The sequence below is a fragment of the Eumetopias jubatus genome, unplaced genomic scaffold (assembly GCF_037043125.1).
Source record: "Eumetopias jubatus isolate StellerSeaLion01/CBP00866 unplaced genomic scaffold, mEumJub1_p1.0 scaffold_4, whole genome shotgun sequence".
In the NCBI taxonomy this organism is placed as follows: domain Eukaryota; kingdom Metazoa; phylum Chordata; class Mammalia; order Carnivora; family Otariidae; genus Eumetopias; species Eumetopias jubatus.
Window position 1 is genome coordinate 168358167 of NW_028274810.1, and position 24268 is coordinate 168382434.

Here is a 24268-nt window from a genome sequence, read left to right on the forward strand (position 1 = left end):
AATAGTATACTACAAACTGGATCTTATTAGTAATGGCTTACATATTGGCTATTTATCAGAGAATGACTTATTTTTGGTGTAAGTTGCATGGTAATTACTGCATATTTGATAATCAGGAGTAGTAACCAGACAAAATTTATGGATAAGCATGTGATTGTTTTTAATCCATCTAATTTTGCTTTAGGAAAGGAAAACCATTTAAAATTGGTATATATGCACATGGATATTTCTTTTAGCCAATGACTAAGCTCTTTGTTACATAATTATGAACCATGACCTGTGTCATATTAGTGGTCATATTACCTTCATCGTGCTTTTCATAATTTTCCTCATAATTACATGCATCATTTCTTTAATGGTATCTTGTTTGGTTATATAAATAAAAATAATTGAATTTCAATATAAAAACTAATGTAATATGATAAATTTGATTATAATATAGGCAAGTAATTTATATATAAAAGTCAGATATTTTACATGATATTCCTGCTGTTCTGACTTCAGATGGCTTGTGTCTCCTGGGTTTGCAAATATAATCTCTCATGGATCAGAAAACTAATATTTTATCTTTTCATATCTAAAATAAGTTTTAAACTATGGGAAGCATGGGTACAATAGCTTAAAATAGGGTTTCAAACAGGGTTGAACCAACCAGCACCTCAGACTTTTATTTTATGGACCTTAGAAATAAATATGATAGCAAAAGTAGTTACTATGTGGGTGCCTGACATCATAGATTAAATTAATGTAACATTATATTTTATTTCACAGCACTAGAAACCTCCATTATATGCTGTATTTTATTTTCTGCATATATGCGTTAGCATATTGAATAACTGATACTTCTGGTTTGAGAAAGTGCTGTAGGTGGTAACGTAATTCTATTTGTGCTGCATAAATGAACAGATCCAATAGCAATCAACTGATTTTTGACCTAGCTTCCCAAATATGGCAGATGACTAGCCCATGATTCCTTGCTGGTACCATACAAAATGAAATCCTAGGTGAGTTTGCAGTTTAAGTTGACTCTTAGATTTGACAAAGCATTCTTTTCTGAGGAATTTAGATTGGCATCCTTTCAGGGGGGAGAGGGGGGAAAAAAATCCATACTGAATTTTGTTCATTAGAAGCATTTTGTTTTGGTTGCATGGGAATGGTGCTTTCATTTACAAATTAGCAAAGAAAAGGTAAGACTGTGTGTATCTGTTTTATTAGTTGATGATCTGGAAATGTATCATAAAATCATTTAAGAATTTACTGTGTTTTAAAAATGTTCTTTGATACCAAAGCATGAGTCTTAAAAAAAAAGGTGCTTTTTATTATTAATAAAACAACTGAATACGTAGAATAGTATTTTCAGTAAAGGCAAAATAGTTTGAAAGAAAGTCCAATGGGTATAAAGATTTTACTTTAGAGTACAAGATTGGTTATGATAAGTGAGTAGTACCAAAATAAACATTTGTATTTGAACTTTGGTATGGAGCTGACAAATTAAAATATAATAGGCACATCAGTGATGCCTTCTTGAAATATTTGAAATCAATATTATGGTTGTCATCGATCTAATAACCAAAGCCATTTATTTACCTAAAACATGATAGTAAGTAAGCATTTTAAACTGAAGCTGTAATTTAGTCCTAATGTGAATAGCTCGACTCTCTAGATAAGTGTTATGGATTATCATGCATAGATTGTGAATTTAGTTAGAATTTTTAAAGAGAACAAAGTGTAAGGAAAGAGTTCTAGATAAAATAAATATTTTCCCAAAAATGATTTAAAAATAGTAACACTGAAATATTATCTGGTTCATATTCCCCCCCCCAAAAAAAATGTTCCTGTAAAACTAGCCATCTAGAAATCATTGCAGAATCATCATTTGGGCTTTCATTGTTAAACTGATAATAGTTTACACGTTTGCTCGTTTTCTCCCTTTACCTACTTACTATATAAATGGCCATTCTCATTTTTAAAAAATTTTCCCAGGCCTGTTAGTTGGTACACTCGGAAAAAAAAATTTTTTTTTTTTGAAAAGTGTTGATTCCCCAAGTTTCAGGGCCTGAAAAAAGTTTTGGAAAAGTATAAAAAGATAACGTGTAACTACTCTCAAAGCTCGTAATTGGTAGCTGCTGTAGCAGAAGATGTGTGTTGACAGTGTCTCAGAGAACTTATTCTCACACAGCTGTTTATTCAGATAACATGGGGCGCGTTCATTTACATAATAAATTTTTTTTGAGCAGCAAGGTTGAGTCAGACGGAGCAGTGCTCCTTTCAATTGTTGCATTTAAACCAATAAGGTTAGAACAAGAGAATAGCTGTGGTTTGCGTTGCAAAAACAAAAAAAGCCCCGAGGCTCCACGGGCAGACCTACAAGGCTGCGCAAACAAATCGAGGGATGAGATTCTGCTGTTTCTTTGTCTAGGGTTCTCAGATGCTATCTGCTGCTGCTGTTTGGTGGGGAAAGAGCGCGGGGCTCAAAGCGGTCACTAAACAGAACGGTGGGAGCTGATGGCTCCGAGTTTGGGGCGAGGTAGAAACTCTGCAGTGCCACTTCCGACTTTAAGCCTTCCTGTTGCCGTCCACTGTGGCGGTTTTCGTTCTGGGGAAAGCGTTTTCGCTCAGTCGCTCGGCAGCCCGAGCCTGCAGCAGCGGCCAGGCGGCTGTCCCCGCGGCCGGGCTTCCCCCTCCAGAGGCGCCCCGCTTCCAGCAGCGCCGGGCTCCACTGGGAGCGCCTAAAAGCCCTCACGCGTCCTTATCCAGGAGCAAAACTGCATAAGGAATGGAGGTCTGCTAAACCAGAAAATTCGAAGGAGCACATTAAACTGGTGGATGCAGCAGATGTAAGCGCTGTAAGTACAAGCTGACTGTTTGAAAAATTGTAGTGACTGACAACAGCTGTCCTGTGGGCAAAGCCCAAGTTAACAGGAGCACTTTTTAGTATTGTTTTGATTTGTTTTGGAATAAAAACATTAGGGCACGGGCACGATTCTGACACTTTGTACGCAGTGCGTGATTAGCCACAGGGTTCCATCATAAAAGTATAATTCTTAACCCCCAAATGATCTGAGCGATTAGCATCATTAAGAGATAATTACAGATTAATTGTTAACAATTACCGTTGTTGTGATCGATACAAATATAACACACGGCTATATTCTTGTAGGGAGATTACTTCATATCGCTCCTGAATTTCTGCACGAACCCCAAATATTATTGTGATATTGAATAAAGCGAGAAATACGTATATGTAGTTCTCCATTGCAACACAGATAACTTTTCCTCCGCACCTTTGGTTGATACGAGAAAATGAGGAAGGAATTAAGATTTTGAAAGGACAACAGATAACAGAAATCAACTGATACCACTTTTTAAGGAAGGAAATCCTTTTGCTTCAATAAACAAATTTCCCAAACGTTATATTAAACAGGCTCATCTTCAAAAGGTGAAATAATAAACATTTGCTAAATTAATATACTTTTTCCCTTATTGACACTTCATATGACTTGAATGGACCTTGAAATTTAAAACAAGATTCTTAAACTTTTGAATGACCACTTAAAGTATTTGTCATTCAAAATCAGTATATTGCTAATGACTCATGGGCTTATATTTCTTGGGAGGAGTTTTTGAACACATTTAAGTAGCTTTTGCAAGAATTCAATAAATTCAGACCTGTCATTGAATTTAGACAAGAGTTTTTATGTTGCATTTCTTACAATGACAAGGGGTACAAAAAGTTTGGCAGTTAAGCCCAAAGTGTAGTTTTATAGGGTTGGGGTTGGTTTTTTTTTTAATGTGTCTTTCAGAATAGGTTTTAGGCTTCTGTGAGTTTTTTCGCCCACCGTTTGGAGGTTTGAAGACATGCATACATGAATAGTCATGCTTTTTTTGCATTATCAAATATTTGATATTTGACTTTCTCGCTGCTTGAGTTCTTCTAAGGCCCAGAGTGTTCAGTAAATGAGCAAACAGCCATGGGTTCTCAATCCTGAAAATTCTTCGCGGTGACAGAGAAGCCTAATTGAGCCACTGTTCAGTTTTTGAGTGCCAAAAGGAAGTCAACTGCTATGTGAGCTTCGTAGACATGATAAATGATTTTCTCAAAAGAAAATTTTCATTTGAATGCGAAAATTCATATTAAAATACAATGGCAAGAGGAGAAACACTTGCAGTGAGAATAAAATCCCTTCTTCCATTTAATCAGATAGCAAAGGTATTTCATTCAACATTATGAATGAATGCTAATTTTGAAAACAATCTTTTAAAACTATGGTTGCATCAAGTGTCATTTAAATGCTTGTTTTTTGTTTTCACGGGGACTCGATTTTGTCATTTTCTTCAAACGAGGAAGTTTGAAATACAGCATGTTACATTAAAATCAGTAATAGTATTGGAGCATTCATTTTATAGAGTGATAAAGCAGGAAATAAGTGTTAACATGTAAAAGACATCTACCTCTTCCTAGAAGTTCATTTTGATTTTAGGTTTAGGTTTTTATTACAGCATTGACACCATAGTTAGAAATATTGATTGAGGAAAATTTTAGCAAGAATATATTCTGATTAAAAAGCAGATTTATGCCTAAGGCTCACTCTTATAAAATACATTCTGATTAGAAAATTGCCATTGTCTTTCAAATTTGGGAGCACTCAGGTTGATCTGCGGTTGGGCAAAACCAGCTTGCCTGCCAACTCTATTTATTTAGATAAGTTCAGTACTTTCACTTTGAAAATTTCATTTTAGTTTGGGGGAAAAAAAGTTTTAAATTATAGTCATTTTATAAAAATTGCTTCTAGCAAGCAAAAAAGCCTATGGAAAACCCATAATTTAGACAAGTACCTACATTTTATTTGCTCTGTGCTGCTGAGATTTAGAATCCCTTTCCATTTACAGTTTACTTTTCACAGAACATTATTAACTTTTTGGCTTCATACATGATCTTCTGTCAGATGCTTTTGATTTGTAATTTAGCAAAGTATAATAAACAGTGCAAAAGTCATGAATTTTGCTCTGCATCCTGAGCTCTGTGGTAGGGAAAATGTGATAAAATGTGTACCTTAAGTCTTGTTTGATGATCTCTCAAAGCAAGTTTGCCTTCTGGAAATAATTTCTGGGGTTGAAGAGCATGGTATTAACAGATTTAATGTGGCTATTCAATGGATTGGCGAAGTACTATGTGAGGTTTAACAAAATGAGAGAGACAAATTGAACATCAACAAAAGTTACATCTGTGAAGAATTATAAATTTAATTAGAAAAAAGGCAAACTTAAAAGACCTCATTAACTAATCAGAAGTCAAAGTTACTAGTTTAGAATTCTTGAATTTAAATTCCTACGAAGTTCTATCTTTTTTTTCTCTTTGTATTTTTGCAACTCAGTATGCTGCAGTGGGTATTCTATGCAAAGAGTTTTAAAAAGCATTAAAGTGAAGTGACTTCATTGTAATAGAAGATGACTATTTGTAATGTTATGGGAAATATTTTTGTACTCATAGGAACATTTGAATTAAAAATACCAGATTAGAAGACAAGAAACATACTAAGTTTATCGATGTGAAGCAGAAAATGTGAGCTTACTGAATGCCTAACAGCATTTTTCTGAAAACCATGAAATAATTTTTTTCTCTTTTTGAATAGGAATATGCCTAATTAATGATTTTTGAAACACCTTATGCTCTTAGACCTCTAAAATCCAGAAACTTCCAGAGATATTGTCAAACATAAGAGAAAATCAACACCAATCAGAAATAGGTGTTCTTTTCAGATAAGTCATTATTAAGAGTATGTTTCCTTACTGGACTGTAATCTTGTACTACACATAAAAAACTAAAAGCATGTGAAGTGTAGCATTTTGTAAACTGTAACTAATTTTGCTCACATCTGTGTCTAATTGTTGTCTGCATTCGCATTCTTGAGAGTAGATTTATTTTTCCTGGACCACGATGTGGATTCAGCTGACCAGCCTAAGTGAGGATTAGTTGTTTTAAAGTTATTTTGATTAAAGAGTCATTTTTAAATACAGTAACACACAACACATGGTTTAAATAATCCTTGAGACACAAAAGAATATATCTGAAGTATACTTAATGAAATGAAGATCATGGATATGGGCTTTCAAAAATTGTAGTGTATGAAAGTACAGTACAGATTGAGTCAGGCCAGCATTAAAAAAAATGCTGTTGTGCAAATGCATTTTTTTCAGTGAGAAAACGTGTTAGAATAATTCTTATTTTTAAGTTTGACCTTATTTTGAAGTTCATTTTTAAGTTTGACTTTGAAATTTAATTAATGATAGGTTAAGCCACAAATATAAGTATAATCAAACTTTCAAAGTACACAATGAAACTAAAATTATATTTCCAAGATTATACTATCTAGCCAATGTTAAAATAGGAATGTATTTTAACGTTTAACAGAAAGTGTGTTTTACGTACTCTTTCCCATAATTGGGCCAAGAGAGTTCTTAAAACTAAGTTAGTTCTCACCTATAATTTATTCCAGGTGTATAAAAGCAGGAAAAAAGGGGGGGGATTTATCCTTGAGGTAGATTGCTGCAGTTTCTAAAGGAAAACATTTAATCTTGCGTGAGAACATTACTTTTAGCAAAAACTGCGGACGCCTGCCATCACAAAATGACATATCGGCAGGCATTAAAATTGCATTTTCACTTAATACTTAGGCGTCTCTTAATTATTTTTTGTCCTGCACATATTCTAGAAACACATACCTAGAAATTTCACATAATATTACACCAAGATATTCAGACTTTAACAATGCGCTGTTCTTGCCAGAAAGGTAGAATTTCTTAATTTCATGAATCATAATTAAAAAATGACAGGACTCAATAGCAGATACTCGGTTGGATCACTTTAATGCCATTTGAGATGCTTCAGTTCTCATCTTTGTTCTGTAGCCCTAATTGATGTCAGTTCAAGTTGAATGAAAATGCACATCAAAGATTTGGAATTCTGAGTCATTTTAAGCATTTTTCAGAATGCTCTTTCCCGGGAGGCGTTAGCCTGAGCTTGTCAACCAGCAGCCCACCCTCACCTGAGCTTATCACCTGCTGGTCCTTTGCACTGCCTCTGGAGGAAGGGCAGGGACTAGCAAAGCCTGCACGTTAACTTAGTTGATTCATCTGGAGACAAAAGGCACCAAAATGCTGGCTAACTGGGACATTGAATTGATTATTAAGCTATCCATTCTCTCGGTTGGTTCAAACGACAGAAAATTAAACGGAAAGCCAACTGCTTTTTCTGTTTGAGCAGGCAATGGCAAATAAGCATTCGCTGAATTTTAAATTCGCACGAATAAATGAGCACATCCCTCAGTGATGTGATTTTTGGGTCTGAAAACTTGCCTTTGCCATCTTTGGTCAGCCCAGCATTGCCCGAAAGTTGCCCAGAAGCCGTTTCGGTAAATGTCAAATGGCATATAGTCCATATAGGGAGAAAACCATCATGATAAGGATAGGAAACTGTCAGGAGTCAAAGGGGTGGGCGGGAACTCTATTTCAGCTGGGGATAGCAGAAGATGAGAGATCTTCTGAGGATGCTGGAGGATTAATTCTTGAACTGCTGTGGAACACACTCATTTTGCTAATAGCTATTTTTTTCCAAGCACCTTTTCCAAGCTGCCTGGGCAAGGCTGCTTTGCATGTTGATTGGGGGAGGGGTAATCCCGTTTGCAGCTGTCATAGGCCAGTGATGAATCACTATCCCGTCATTTGGCTGCCTTCCCCCCTGACAAGGGGAGGAGGAGGGTAGACCTGCAGGAGGAAACAACAGTGGAGACCTCAACTTAAAGACAATATGCCTTTCACTGCTGCAGTATCCTCCTTTTTCTCTTTTGGTTAAAAGAGAGCATTGTCGTTCTCAGCCATGTGCTCTGTATAATTAAGAGCTGACACTGAAGCAGAGTAACAACAGCTTCTAATTTCTTACCCCTGATCACAGGTGCAGACATCTCAAACCAGTTCAGATGTTGCTGTTTCCTCAAGTTGCAGGTAAGGATATTTGACATTTTTGGAGATTACCTTTCTGTGACCCATATCTATTTTTGTCTAGGCTTTCTTAATTATTTCTATTAATAGCAACAGCCTCTGTTGGAAATTACTTAACAATTTGTGTGTGTGTGTGCGCTTGTAAAAAATGTTAAGTATGTAGAAAGGGAATAGGAGCCTGGGTTTGAAAATGATTATGGGCTATAGTTTCTGGTGTTAGGTAAACTGTGAATGTGTAATGTGAATTAGGAGAGAAAAGTTGGATTGTAAGCCATTTCTAGTTTGGATTTAGATTTGGGGAAGTAAAAACTCACTTTAGAAGTTACATGGTTCCTATTAAGCTGTTTTAAAAACTATTTACAGTAAGTTTAAGTGCAACCTCTAAATTAAAATAACTAGCTTTTGTTGACCTGGTTGGGCAGGGGGGGAGCAGAAACAGTTTTCACTTCAGTGGAATATTAATACCCCCTCCTTTTTTTTTTTTTAAGAAAAACACAGAAGTTTAAAATAAAGTGAATGGGCCATAGATTTTTTTTTAAAAATCGCAGAAGGGTATCTAGGTGTGTTTTGACTCGCTTTAAATAAAGCCCCTCCTATTAATAGAATATTAAATATAAATGGCTAGTCCTGCAATTGTGACCATGAGGAGTGGCTTCTATACCATAATCTTCTAGAATAAGTAACTACTGAGTCTGAGAACTTCAGTGGGGGGAGGACTTAACTGTTTTTATATGGTAAAAATGCAAAATTGCTGCATTGAAGTAGAATTGTTATTTCCCTGAATAAGTGACAGCTGAGGTATTCCAAGTGCTAATGCTCGCAGGGACTGACTGTATGTTGGCCTTATCCCTTTTCAATTGGGCACGCTGTATGTAATCCACAAAGCAAACAAGTGAGCCGACATCATAATGTTTTAATGCTGCATTTGTTTCAAGGGAAACAGAGGAACAATTAAGCAGTTTGCCAGAGTAAACACATGCATCAGGACTATCTCTTTCCCTGTCACTACACTATAGGCTTCAAGTGTTTTATTTGGTTTGGAGACCCATTAAATTACAATTGGGTGGTAAATTATAAGGGAGTACCTAGGGGTAATTTATTAGATGAAACAGATTCCATAGAAAAGTGATTTTTTTTCCTATTATACCTGTTTACGTATTTCTTTTACAAAAATCATGCCTTTTTTCAATATAAAAAGAAAAGCGTGACTGCATTTTTTTTCTTTGAAAATTAAAATAGATGCAACTGTCTCGTTGTGATTTGATGAGCTGTGTAAGAAAAAAAAAAAAAGATTTTCAAAGTGCCCTGTGAATGTTTGGTTGGATAGGTAAGGCAAATGACACCTTTGAGCACCACATGTTATGAAAGCATGACTGAAGTTAAAACCAAGTAAGATGAACTATTTGGAGTCTAAGAAAATAGATACAATGCGACTTTTGTGTGAATGTGTTTCAAAGGTGTCAAGTCGTTAGCACATTAAATAGTAGTGTTATGAATTTGGTACATCTGTCACACGGAAGGCTTCTTGTCTTTAGGTCTATGGAAATGCAGGATCTAACCAGCCCGCATAGCCGTCTGAGTGGTAGTAGTGAACCCCCCAGTGGTCCCAAACTCGATAACTCTCATAGAAATAGTAATTCCATGACTCCCAATGGCACCGAAGGTGAGTGTCTGCCTTCTCCCTGTTTCCTTTGCACCTTGTTTCTTCGTCAGGATATGCTTTGTTATTGGGTGGTTATGATTTCAGTTGTCAAACCCATGAAGCTACCGTTCTAGTTCCCCTTTAGCTAATTTGACTTGTGAATCAGCATTCATCCTCAGTGAGGAGCTGCACAGGACTAAATTATTATAACACAGACTGGTTTTATCTGGCACAAATGCATACGTATGTATCATCTATACGTATTATAGATGTGTGCATAACATTTCTGACCTTTGAGTGTTTTTTAGCTCCTTGTTGATCATTCTCCAGAGCACAGTATCAATTTGCATGGTTTTACTCTATGAGCAGTGAAAATTTGGAAATATTTCCTTTATTTTACTTTCCCTTTTGTTATTAAATATAACAAAATTTGCTTAAATGTAACATTGGACTGGATTGTTTCTAAATAACCATAAAATTGTGTGCCTGATGTTCTTGTGGCTATGACCATTAAAATACAAATAAGTAAAAAAAAACAAAAAACTTGTTTACAAATATACAGCCTTATTAGGAGGTACATGGAATTTATTTACTTTCTTAAAGATTAAATAGTACACATTAAACAGTACTGTTACAGTTATTTTGTATAATGATACATATGAATATGTAAATTTTATGCAGATATATATTTTAGCCCATATATTCCTAAGTCTACACATGTAAGCAAGGCTATCCCTATGTATTGTTAGCTGTTATGCATACTTATGTAGGTACTATGTATAATTTTAGAACTTCAACATATGGAGAGATATATTACATATTATATTGTATTTTTCTAATTTAGCCTGTTGAAAAATTTCTTCACAGATATTTTTTGCTTGTTCCTTACTAAGCCTCAGACCTTAATGAACTTAGAGCATAAGTTTCACTAGTTCAATGAATTATCCATGTTAGAATTCTATCCATAAACAAAACCCTTAACCATCATTTCCCAATCACCACGGTGATCTTTTATCACAGTTCTTAAAAGATAAACAAAACTAAATGCCATATAATTGTTTGGTGCAGTATTCCAGTGTGTATTGATGAGGCCTTTTGAAACTAGTAATGTTATGAAATTTCTGATAATAGAAAAAATATAAAGTAAGTTGTTTCTGATATTAGACATCTTAATTTTTATACCGACAGTGATTATTTTTAACGTGTAAATAGTCTGTAGTTTACACTTTGAGTAAATTCATTACCAGTGTTTGTGAAAAATGGTCACTGTCAAAAGTAGAAACTTGGCTGATCTAGCCAAAAAAAAAAAAAAATCTCTGGATAAGGTGGCTTCTCATCTGAAACTCTTTCCATTTTGATAGGTGATCAAAAAGAAATTGGAATGATTTTTAGGAAAGCAATTCCGGTATTTAAGTAGATTTTTATAGAGCCATTAAAAAAAAAATCAAGCAGTCCTTTATTCTCTCTTTTGGAATTTGGCTTCAGGGGGCAGCATGGCTGCCGCCCTGTGTAGGTGGGATGTGTACGGCTTCCTAGGCTGGTGGGCCCCACGCCGGTGACCTCGTGCAGGTAGCTGCTGACAGGAGGGTCAGAGGGGGCCATGGGTGCAAACCTTAAATAGCCATTCTCCTCACTGAGAAGTCCAAAGAAGACAATCATTTAGAGGAACTGAAGAATGAAGAAGACCAGGTTAAATCATTTTTGCACTAAGCATACATTTTGCATGGAACCATAATACATATGGGTAGGAGCAATTATGAAATAATGATAGTTAATTTACGTATGAAGAAATGAAATGGGGGTAAGGCGTTTTCATTTTGTCATCATTTACTGGCAAATCGTCTCCTACAAAATAAGAACCACGTAATGTTGAAATAGACTGTGTGTTAGGGACTGCCCCCTAGGAAGGCTTTGTGAGAATGATGTGTGGCTTGTTTTTTAAAGGCATGTGGAGTGGTTAGATTATTTCTAACTTCACATTTAATGGCTTGGTATCAGGTCCATATTCAAGAATATGTATCTTATACAATTTTTGCATAACTGAAATTGCTCAAAATACAATATTTTAGATAACTGGAATCTGCTGAGCCAGTCAGTCTGATAAATAGTTAGAAATTACTACTTAGCAAAAAAAAATTATCTTAGGTCTTGGAAATGAATTTTTCAGACCTATTTCAGACAAATGCAGTTACTCATCTCACTTTGTTTGTAGGCATCATTCCTGGATGTACTTTGCAAGGGTTATGGTAATTAGAGAGGGAAGTGAGAAGATATCAATATAAATTATCCAAAGAATAAAGGGAATTTTGGTCAATGCGCTGGGGATATCCAGTTTTATTTTAGTATATAGTTTGGAAATATGGATGCAAATTTCCTTCATGATCCATGTTACATGCCTGTTTAGATGCAAACTGTATCAGCAAGTTCTGGGTTATTATTAAGTTTGTGAATCAATTCATCATGCTGCTTACGTGTTCCGTAATGCATCTGTTTCATTGCCCTCCGTCACCACTAGAGGAGTGAAGCTTAAAATGAGTGAACTAGTGTCTGGCAAGCTTCTCCGGGATATAATCGTTACAGATTTTCCTTGTACTTCTTTGAAAATCTTACTGATTTCGAAACCAGCACTGTTTACCAATGAATTAGAAGAATGCAAAACAAGAAACTCATTTAAATTTAAGAGCACATTTGAAATAGTCATCATCTCTCCTACCTCCGTAACAAGTATCTCTAGCTATATATGCCATGATTTATACTTAGGTGACTCCACTTCAGCTTCGTTGAAACGAGCTTCCTTAATGAGGTCAACAAAACTTCCATTTAGTTTACACAGTTGTTGGCTTTGCTGGCGTTTCTATAGGTTGTCTTCTCTCTCTCTCTTTCTCTCTGAGCAATTTTTTACTTCCTGCCACCACTTGTCCCTATAATGAGGCTAAGAAAACATGAAAATCTCCTGTATCAAAAACCATAACTTCATCTGAAGAACAAACAAGAAGGGAATGGAATGGAGAGGCAGAGAATATTAAGTTTCTTCTTAAGTCTGCTGCCAAATTATCATAAGACTCAATGTTTGTAGGTTCTGTCCTCACAGGCTAGTGCCCATTTTCATGGTTCATCTAAGGGATAAAGACAGAAAGACACTGATCTACAGCCCCCAATACTGTGCTTTTTTATTTCCTAGATGAAATAAAAAAGTTAGAATAGTTGTTTGCATGTTTCATATTTCAAGTTTCAACTATTCGTATTTTATGTTCTATTCCAACCTCTCTGTGAATTGTTATTGTAGTTAACTGTTGGTTTCACAGACTTTATAAATCCTTGAGATAGAAAGCATAGAAAGGTAAAAATACAAAACAGTAGCAAGAATGAATGTTTGCGTTGCTCTGAAAAAAGCACTGTTGGAAGTGATATATTTCCAAGTGAATTAACAAATATTTTAGCTACTATTAAATACTTAAGGCTTGATTTAGAGGAGACTAATGGATAGTTATGAAAACACCAATTGCGGCTTTCTTTTAACTGTTTTGCCTATTTTGAGAGGAGGCAGTTAGTCTTCCAAGATAGGATGGAATAGAAATTTCTTATTAGAGAGATTGTAAAAGCATCATTTTTAAGACCTACACTTCTTGGTGGTGATGCTCCCCTAGATCCATATTAATGTGCTGAATCTGAAAGGATTTCTAATGTGTGGATTTAGGTTCAAGCCTCTATTTGGTGGGGCTGTGTGTTGATGTCTGTGTTGTGTAAGTGGGAGAAGTAGCTGGGAAACCTTCCTTCAGAAGGACTCAGGGCCATAGCAGGAAAAGGATTTTTATTTACGTACCTAATTAAGGCCTTGTTTGAAAAGCAGTGATTCTTTCCATCTTTGTTTTTCCTGGTTGTCTTACATCTCTGGGAGCCTAAGATTGGTTAGTTCATATATTGCTAGTTTGAGTGTTTATTTTTGGTTGTCTGGGGATGAAGAGTGGGAAAGGGCGAAAAAGAGGTGTGAGCAAGTGGAACTAAGAGCTCTAATTCTGAGTTTTTCTCTATTGTAAATTTAGCTCCAAACTCAAAAAGAAGCTTAACCTTGTCTTAAAGTAGATGAATTTGCCTTTATGTGACATAAAACCAGACGCAATTAGAATCCTCACTACAAATAGGGTTTCAGGAATTCTGATGGTAATTCAAATAGTAATTTTGAATTGGTATATCAGATTTCCAAGATGATAAGAGATACAATCTTGAATTAGGTGGCTAAATTTTCTGCGTTTTAAAATTTATTTAATTTTATATTGCATATTTTAGGAGGATAGGTTAATTCAATTTTACAAATTTATATTATCAGAAGCTATTTTAAAGTTTTATCATTTCTACAAAGCTTAGAACACTAACAAATTATCTGAATTTGTTTTTCTCACTGTAATGTGAATTTAGTAAAATACAGTTATATCCAACTAGAGTATTTTTAAGAAATCTTATTTACAAGAAATATGTAAACCGGAATGAATGTGTATAAAATTATGGTTTGAGGCTGCATTTTAAAGGCTACATTTGCATATTTGTGGTCAAATATTCTGTTGTCAATAGAAACATGGTGATCTAATTTTATTATTGTTTACATTCTGCACATGATGTACTATCTGGAAGGTTAGGGAGGGAACATTACAAGTAAAAAGATTTCTAACTGACATTTTTAAAGTCTGCCTGTAGCCCCATAATTGGTCTCTTATAAATTGTTCTCAAGCAAAAGCCATGAAAGAATGAACAAAATATTTTTTGGATTTGATATTTGCCTACATTGTGTATGAGAATAGTTTCTACATGCCTATTAATAATAATAATGGCTAATGTTTATAAATAACTTATTGTTAGTCATTATGCTGACCGTTCTCCATGATTTGTTTCATTAATCTTCAGAAAATTCCTGACCTACCAGCGTAATGGTTAAGAGGCTGGGTCTGCCTCCCAGCTCCACTCTTTACTAGTAGTGTTCGCTTCCCTTTAGGCTCAGTCTCCTCATCTGTGAAATGAGGATAATAGCAGAACTTCTCTCAGGCTTGCTGTGAGGATGATAAGTAGAACCTGGAGCACACTTGGAACTTAACTCAGTGCTCTGTATTTATTAACTCCTATATCAAGTCTAGATAACAGACGCCTCTACAGACGATTGCTGTTTTTACACATAAGAAAACTGAGTCTTAGAAACTTCAATGTCAAGTTTAAAGGCACAGACTTTGTAATTGGTACCACTAATATCTGACCTAGTATTTGAGTCAAGTTCTATATGAGTCCAGAGCCTGGGTTTTAAAATCACTGTATTAGGGGCGCCTGGGTGGCTCAGTCGTTAGGTGTCTGCTTTCGGCTCAGGTCATGGTCCCAGGGTCCTGGGATCGAGCCCTACGTCAGGCTCCCTGCTCAGCGGGAAGCCTGCTTCTCCCTCTCCCACTCCCCCTGCTTGTGTTCCCTCTCTCGCTGTGTCTCTCTCTGTCAAATAAACAAAATCTTAAAAAAAATAAATAAATAAAATCACTGTATTAGTCTTTGGAGAGAATATGTGATTCCCACCATCTGCCAGTGTCTTTTCTGATACCTTCCTACTGAACACTGTTGCCTTCACTGCCCCATGGATGCCTTCGTAACTGGAGAACCCCATTCCCTAGCAAGCAGCAGAGCTGCGAAAGGACCAAAGGCAGAGGCTTTGATGACGAAATGACTTCATTATGAGGACACGTCCCCAGGGCAGTTATACTCTGGTCTTTAAGTTCTTGCGTGTGTCAGTGTATGAGATTTCATCCTGGTGTCGCGCGTGCACAGCATATTACATCAATAGGTTGAGTTTTAAGGGATTGTCTCTTACTAGTTTTCAAAGCTTTAGACTAATTATAATTCCATCAGCCGTCTCTCTCTGTTAGGCTTCCCTGGGATCAAACGGAGATGGGAGGTCCTCTCTGCTTTTCATTATAATAGTCATTATTCTATACACATTTGGATTGGAGCAGTATTACTGTGAAATTTAAAAAGCAGTTATAGTTTTGCTACTGCTCAGGGTAACAATTTTCTATCTCAGAAAATATGTTTAAGTGGGTGATAAATTTGGCCACATTTCTCTTGACTTAGAGAACCAGGTTATGCTAACCAAGCAAAACTCAGAGAAGCAGCTTAAGTGTCATTTGTTGGAGGCTCCATAGAAACAGCAGTTTCCAAAGCCAGGATTTGGGAGCATGCGTGTTATGTTCTAGGAGCAGCGAGTTGCTGTGCAGGCAGTGTGAGTGGAGGGAAATGAACAGGGCGTGTAGGAGGTGAAGTCCGAGGATAAAGGCGTGGCACGTGTACGGCCTTGCAGGTTGGCAGATATACTATAATTTATTATAAATAGCTTTCATAGTAAGAATAGGAACGCCAGTGCTCGTTGCTGAAACTAGGCTCAGAGTTTCTAGAAAGCCAGGCTTCTTGATAAACTAATGAGTCTCTGTAAACAGTATTTGCTTAACTCCCAAGACCTAATAGTTTGGAGAATCACATTCCTATGCCCTCTCTTCCCTAGCTGGGCCAGAAGTTTGGCATGATCAGAAATCTCTACCTCCCTTAGAACATCCTGTCTTCTGGCAAAAATTTCTAGTTCTCTCTGGGGGAGATGTGTGAAACTTTAGTGAGTGCTAGTATTTGGCTAATTCTTCATCCTTCACTCATGGATTCCTTGCCTTAAGTAATTCCTAATTTGTTATGATGGCCAAGGATGCCCAGGAGTGAGCTGTATATAGATAAAGTGGTATGTCTCTGTGTGGCCACTTTGCGTACTTGGAGTAAAGTCCGAGAGTGACTCATTTTCCATTTTTGGCTGCAAATATACAATATAATAGGAAAAAAATACATAATTACAAATTTTCCATTTTTACTTTGGGTAGACAAAAAAGTTATCTGACACATTGCTGTCTTCAGTGACTGCTAAATAATCAAGGATTTATGCTAAGGATTTATGTTAAGTTTTAGGACCCCTTTTATAAATAAAACCTGGTTATGTTTACGGTAATTTGTTTGGCTGATTTTTTTTTTTTTTAGTTTCACTTTATGCTACAATATCTCATTATACTGAAAAGGGTAGATGAACTCTACCAAAGATATCCCAAGGTGATATGTTTATGTACTCCCTTTAAGACAAATTGGAAACAGTTCTTTTACATGAAATGAATCAAAATCTAAAATGCTTACCTATTTTATCATTGTATCTGTTACTGTTCAGGGGAATTGTGAGTGGAAAGAATACTTTTTAACAAAATAAGGAATATGAAATGAATTGACTAAGTTCTTACTGTTTATCGAGCACATCGTTATGCCTTCTGCATACCTTATTTTATGTACCTCATTTTAAAAAGTTTAAACAGCATAGTAACTGTTTTGGAGAAGAGATTCAAAGACATGTGAGGCTGAGTTCAAAGCCCACATTTACACTCTAAAACATGGACTCCCCGATAGCCAAATAACTTGGTTCTTATTGACATAATTTATCTGCCTTAAGAAATTTTTATGTTACTCTGTCTAAGCATGTGATTCAGTGAAGGAAGTACAAGATCTACTTATAGGTGTGTTTTGCTTAGTAGAGTCTCTAGGTTCCTTCAAGGCAAGGATAGACCTGTTCACTACTGTATCCTCAGCATCTAGCAGAAGTCTTGGCAGTGATTAAGTGGTCAACAAATATTTGTCGAATGAATGCCCCAGATGACTAAGCAAATAATGCAGGCGAGTGATTACAAGAGAAGAGAACCATTCATTTTATTTAAAGGCACTAACAGATTCAATGAGTATCTAACATCTGTTTTTCAAATTTTGAAAGTGACGATTTCACAGATGAATTTATATAATAGTTATATAGGCTGTCCATCCAGAGAACATCCACAGTCAACGTTGTTGCTGATTTTGAGTTTGATCTATAGTAACTGACTTGCATTTGACCTGTACTAATTAATTAATTTACTGATGGAAACTGCTCCTATTGGACTTAATAGCATTTAACAATAATGAAGCAACTTCCACATAGTCCCAAGAAATGACTGAATTATAAAAAGATCAGACAGTTAGTACAGTTGGGTTTAGTATCCTTACAGGATGGTAAGGAGTCATGATTGGAGGTGAATATTCTAAAAGATGAAAAATTTCAAGAATAAGGATAAATATGTACTGTAGTGAAAAAGTCTATACATATGTACTTATAAAATTAGAGTATATATCACACTGTATTCACCATTGCATCATTCATTCATGCAAGAAATATTTGTTGATTTGTGTCTAGAAATTTACCAGATATCATACTTGCCAAGGAGAAGTTTACAGTCTACTGTGATTTGCAGACCTATAATCAGATGACCACTATACTTTATAACAAGGGCTATATTATGCAGAGAGGTGGGGACCTAATTATGACTGGGGTGATCAAGGATGGTTTCTGCGCACATGTAATACTTAAACTGAGTCTTGAAAAAGAAGTGGAAAAACACTAGGTGCCAACCCAGGAAGGAAGAAAGAGCATGGATTGTAGAGCTGTGGCAAAGACATCCCTCATCTCGGGGGTAGTGTGTGTGTGTGTGTGTGTGATGTTTGGAGAGGGACATGTGCAGAGTGCATATGCAATGGGGCTAAGACAGTGGCCCAAAGCAGATGATGAAGGGCCTTGTGTATGAGGTTCAGGAGTTTGGATTCAATCCTGTGGGAGCTGAACATCGGGAGGCTCACAAACCAGGAGAGTGATATGACTGAGTCTGTTTCAAAAATCTACTCCAGTAGTACTCTGCAACTGTATTCAAGGGATGGTGGGTGGGGAGAAAAGACTCTAGGTGAAAAGCTATGTTAGGACATTTTTGTCTGAAGTCATGTACTTACTTGCATATTATTATTTCAGTACAAATTTACATCCGATGCTTGCCTTAAAGAAAGTGGAGAAGGCATAATATTAAAAATAGAGAAAAGCATGGGACGCCTGGGTGGCTCAGTTGGTTAAATGGCTGCCTTCGGCTCAGGTCATGATCCCAGGGTCCTCGGATCGAGCCCCGCATTGGAGCCTGCTTCTCCCTCTCCCACTCCCCCGACTTGTGTTCCCTCTCTCGCTGTCTCTCTCTCTCTGTCAAATAAATAAATAAAATCTTAAAAAAAAAAATAGAGAAAAGCAGTATTGCATGATGGGGAGAACATGGATTTTGCAGTCAGACTAATCCTGGCTTAAAAAATTGCAGGTTAGCTACTTACCAAGAATGTAACTAACGTGTGGGTTTTGAAAGGCAGCAGAGCAGGGGCTTGAGAGGGGCTCTGCCATACACCAGTTAGCTAGTGTGATGCTGAGTAATTAACTGCTCGATGGCTCTGCTTCCTGGCCTATAAAATGAAGATAATAATAGTACATATCTGGGGCGCCTGGGTGGCTCAGTTGGTTAAGCGACTGCCTTCGGCTCAGGTCATGATCCCGGAGTCCCAGGATCGAGTCCCGCATCGGGCTCCCTGCTCAGCGAGGAACCTGCTTCTCCCTCTGACCCTCCCCCCCACCATGTACTCTCTCTCTCTCTCATTCTCGCTCTCTCAAATAAATAAATAAATCTTTAAAAAAAAATAGTACATACCTGTAGGGTTGCAAGGATGGTTACATGAATTGGTAAAGCACTTAGAACACAATGTGACTCCTAGGAAGTGCTTAATAGTCATTGATTATTATTATTATTACCATGATCATCATCATCTATGATCTCTGAACCTTGCTTTCTCCATTATACAATGGAGATTGCAGTTTTATCATGGTATTATGGCAATGTCTATTTAAAATACTGAGTATCGCGGTGCCTGGGTGATGACTCTTGGTTTTGGCTCAGGTCATGATCTCCAGGTCCTGGGATGGAGCCCTGCGTTGGGCTCCACGCTCAGCAGGGAGTCTGTTTGAAGATTCTCTCTCTCTCTCTCTCTCTGTTCCTCCCACTCGTGCTCTTTCTCTCTCAAATAAGTAAGTCTTTAAAAAAAAATACTAAGCACAGTCACTAGCATCAACTACATGCTCAAAAAATAGCAGCTATTATTAAATAATTAAAAATGTTATATTTAAAAAATCTGCTGGGACTGGCTACTGTGTCTCCATGGGAGGAATAGGCTATTTTCTCCTCTGAGGTCCTTCACATTGTGTAATGGCTGTTACACGTTCTCTGAGTACCTGGCTACTCAGTAAGTACTTACTCAGTTAATACATAGTAAGGGTAGGATTTATGTCAGGGTACTCCTGCAAATTGGTGAAGAATGGGAAAATATGGGGGAAAAGCATGATCTGAGATGTAAATTTGGTAGGTTGATTACATTTTAGGCAAGTACACCATTTTTCCAGATTGATATGATTGAGGTTCTGAGTCTGAGCCAGCTCATCTGCTTCTAATCTTCAAACACTAGTTTATTTTACCATCCGCTAATTTGCAACATACACTGATACACTTTTATTCAGTGCCCTGGTATTCTGGGACTTTTCCTATGGCTGTTCGGTTTGCTGATTGTTCAGATTTCCATCAGAGCAATGATTAAGGATGATAAAGCCCTAGTTAGGAAATGTTTGACTTTTCACTCTTTAAAGGCTTCATGAAAGATGGTAATCAAAAAAAAAATTTTAAACTAGTTATGTGACTTTAGGCTAGTTTTTAAACACCTTTAAGCTGCAGTTCCCTCATCTTTGAAATGTGACAATTATAATAAATATTTCATAAATTTGCCACGAGGAACAAAGGAACTATTGTTTGTAAAGTCCTTAACACAATTCTCGACATATAGTACATGCTCAATAATCATAAACTTCTATTTAAAGTATTCTTTTTCCATTCTAAAATTCTACTTAAATATCGTCTATGTCCTAAATTGAGAATATTACTACCTTAATTCTTAATATTAAAGCAATTTTTTCATACTATTGTGCCATGCTTCCATTATTATAACAAGCTAAAAATAGATCCCTCTTCGGAATCTAAATGTAGGTATCTGTTAAAAGTCATTATATGGCACATTTAAGGTTTGTATACTTAGTTATATATACATTTTAATTAACAGAAAGAACCGGAAACAAACATGAACTCTAGTTAATTATGTGAATGGTGAAGTGTTGAAGGAATATATATTGTTTATGCAGCTTATTTTGAAATGCATGAAAAATAAGATGGTTTTATAAGAAATAGGAAAAGGAAATATTGTAATGTTAATTGTGAGATTTAGGTGGTTGGTTTGTGGCTCTTCACTGTATACTTCTTTTTTTTTTTTTTTTTAAGATTTTACTTACTTGAGAGCGTGAGTGAGCGAGAGAGCATGAGCAGGGGGATGAGCAGAGGGAGAGGGAGAACCAGACTCCCTGCCCAGCAGGGAGCAGGACATGGGGCTGGATCCCGGGACCCCGGGACCATGACCCGAGCCAAAGGCAGACACTTAACCGACTGAGCCACCCAGGTGCCCCTTAACTTTTCTATATGTATGAAAGATGTTATAATAAAATATTGGTGAAAAAAGTGAACCTACAATACTTAACGTGTCCTAGGAAGGAAACATTTGTTTTTTTTGTTTTTGGGGGGTTTTGTTTGTTTGTTTTGTTTTTGTACAAAGAACTATTCCAGAATCTAGCAGAAATACAAAGAAGTATGTGACACTGCTGCTGTCTTAAGGAACTCACAGTCTAGTTGGGGGAGACCAGACTTTTTGAATACTGAGCCCAAACTCAAAGGTCCTACTAAGTCAGTTGAATTATGAAGGTGGAATTTTCCGCGTGTGGCTTAGAGATCCCCAGGAGTTGTAGAGCTAGTATTGAGGTCAGCAAATGCTTTTGTGCAAAAAGCTTTGTTTGTAGGAGGAGGAAATTAGCAGGCCACATATATGTTTAACTCTTTTTCACATGGGGACATTCTGTTATCTTCATTAAAATACACATTTTCATGTCTGAAAATTCACAGTAAGTTTTTGTCATTATGCACCTTCTCAATCAGCAGATTAGAAGTAGTCTGTCATTTGTGTTCTGAAATATTTCGGTGTTAGAAAGAGGGCTTCATGTCTGTGATTCAACAGTCTTACACAATTCACAGACCTGTACCTCTGAAACAAATAATACATTATATGTTAAAAAAAAAAAAAAAGAAGAAGAAGATAGCAGGAGGGGAAGAATGAAGGGGGGGAAATCGGAGAGGGAGAGGAACCATGAGAGACTATGGACTCTGAGAAACAAACTGAGGGTTCTAGAGAAGAGGGGGTGGGGGGATGGGTTAGCCTGGTGATGGGTATTGAAGAGGGCACGTACTGAATGGAGCACTGGGTGTTATACACAAACCATGAATCATGGAACACTACATCAAAAACTAATGATGTAATGTATGGTGATTAACATAACATAATAAAATAAAAAAAAAAAAAGAGGGCTTCGTTCTCAAGAAGGTTAGAAGCCACTGATCCAAACAAAAGTGCTCTCAGAGTTTGGAAAAAGAGCTCTTCAGCTTGCTGAGGTCTGGCCAGGCTTCAAGAAGGAGATGGAATCTGAGCTGAGTGTTGGGAAACGGGTAGAATTTGAATAGGTTGAGAAGAGATGGAATGCATTCTAAATGAGGGACCAATCTGAACAAAGGTAGGATAGTTTGGGAGACTATGAGGAGACTAGTTTAGCTGAAGAAGGAATTGATAGGAGATAAGGTTGGAAGGATCAGCTGGAGCCAAACTGTGGAGGACTCCGAACATTAGACTGAGGAATTTGGACTTCAACATGAAGCCAGCAGAGAAGTCACGGAATATTCTGAGCAAGGGCTTGATATGGTGAAAGTGTTTTAGGTATTAATCTGGCAGCAATTGCAAGGAGAGACTGGAATGGGGGAGAGATGGACAGTGGTACGGAGGCTCATGTAGTCTGCCCAGATTTTATGTGTCAGGGATCTGAGTTAGTGTGGCAAGAATGAGAGTCACAGGAAGGGAAAGTGAAGTCTCAAGAGACCTTTCAAAGGAGCCGTTGTCATCTACCATGGGGCATTTCTTTTACCAAAGAGAATCAACTAGTTGAGACCTCTCCAGAAGCCATTGTATGGTGCTGCCCCAATATGATTCACACACTACACTTCTGTGACTAACAAGTTCTGAAATTGACTGACAGTTCTTGTGGGCCCTGTATACATTCAGGTTCTAACTTTAGTCTATACATGTTGCTTTGTTTTTCATAAGGTTATGAAAGGTGTGATATTTTGGAAAAACTGATGTTTTTCTACCCTCTTTTAGGCAAAAGAGGATGGATGGCTCTAACTTTAAAATTTTGGAGGGTAATAATCCTCCACCAGGGCCAATATACACATATAAAGGAATGCCTGGTTTCCCGAATGGGAACTACCCAAAGAAACACATTTGCTTCACGGACGTATACATTTTTAGATAAAGAAGAAATGGTTAAGTGGCTACTTACAATATTTATTAATTGAATTCTATGTCTTTAAAAAGTGTCACATAAAGTATGTAAATTTAGGAGTATTGCTGTTTTCCAGTTTCATATTTCACGTAATCATTTTATTCATTCTTTTCACATAGGCGTTTGGTATCCCTTGATGCCACTTTTTCAGTCATTTGACACAGTTTTCAAAAACCTACATTTCCACTTCTACCTCATGGTTTGAGAAGGAGTACTCATTAAATCTATGAGTGATATTGCCATTGAATCCAAATTGTAACATAATATTATGGTGGCTATGCTTTTATTTTGTCCCACAAGTTTGTATTTGTTATCCAAACAGCATAGTCTTGTGCAGTGTAGCTTTTAAAAGAGTTCTTTTAAGGTCTATTTATAGCAGTAGCTAATATTTGCCTTTGAATGGTTATGCCCCATGCATTATTATTAAATCCATGTAACTTACCTCTCTTTTGAAGGATCCAAGCCCAGTCCTTTTTTAACAAGCAAAAATTCCAGTGGTAGACGCTATTTTATGTTAATGTGCCTTCTCCAAAGAGTACTTTGTTCAAAATAATGTAACAATGTGTCCTGTAAGTGAGAGGTTTTACAAGAACCTGCCCATAAATTGACTGAGTGATAATTTGGGAGGAATAAAATGTCATCTTACTTTTGAGCATATACAGTATTATTGTTAATTGCTCTATGCAATGTGCCTAGCAGTATAAAGTCAGTTGTAAGTCATTTGTACATTTTTACCTTTATCTGTTCTCTCAATGAATATTGAGTTTCAACTATGTGTCAGGCATTGTGCTAAGTTCTGCAGGAATATAAAAAGATACAGTTCCTACCGTAAAGAAATTTATAATGGATAAGACTGAAATGTAAAATGAGGTAGAATAGCATGTACTTTCTAAAGGAGGTACAAACTCAGATTTAGTAGTTCAAGGAAAAGAAAAATCAGTCCTGAGTAGTAGGTCAAGCAAGACCTACTTGTTGCGGATGCAACTTTGATTGAACCTGGAAGGAACTGTGAGATTTAGTCAGATGGAAATTTTGTTAGAGGGAAAGGCATTAGCAAAACCATGGGTTTGGGGATGCATTACACATTAAGCATCTCAGTTTAAACCAGTTTAGTTTAAATGTTGAATATATACAGTCATGATTCATGATCTGTAAAATGGGATAATAGTATCACACAGAAAAGTTAGGACAATTAGATGTGACCATGTATTTTGTAA

General features: G+C 36.6%; 1 protein-coding gene across 1 annotated transcript in view; it reads left to right on the forward strand.

The window, feature by feature from the left end:
• The first annotated feature begins 2779 nt into the window (after positions 1-2779).
• Positions 2780-24268, forward strand: part of EYA1 (EYA transcriptional coactivator and phosphatase 1) — a 167940-nt gene continuing 146451 nt past the window's right edge. The window contains exons 1-3 of the mRNA XM_088023133.1: positions 2780-2846; positions 7952-8001; positions 9534-9661. Of these exons, the coding sequence (XP_087879259.1) occupies positions 9538-9661 (124 nt within the window). The 5' untranslated portion in view covers positions 2780-2846; positions 7952-8001; positions 9534-9537. The remainder of the gene's footprint in view (positions 2847-7951; positions 8002-9533; positions 9662-24268) is intronic.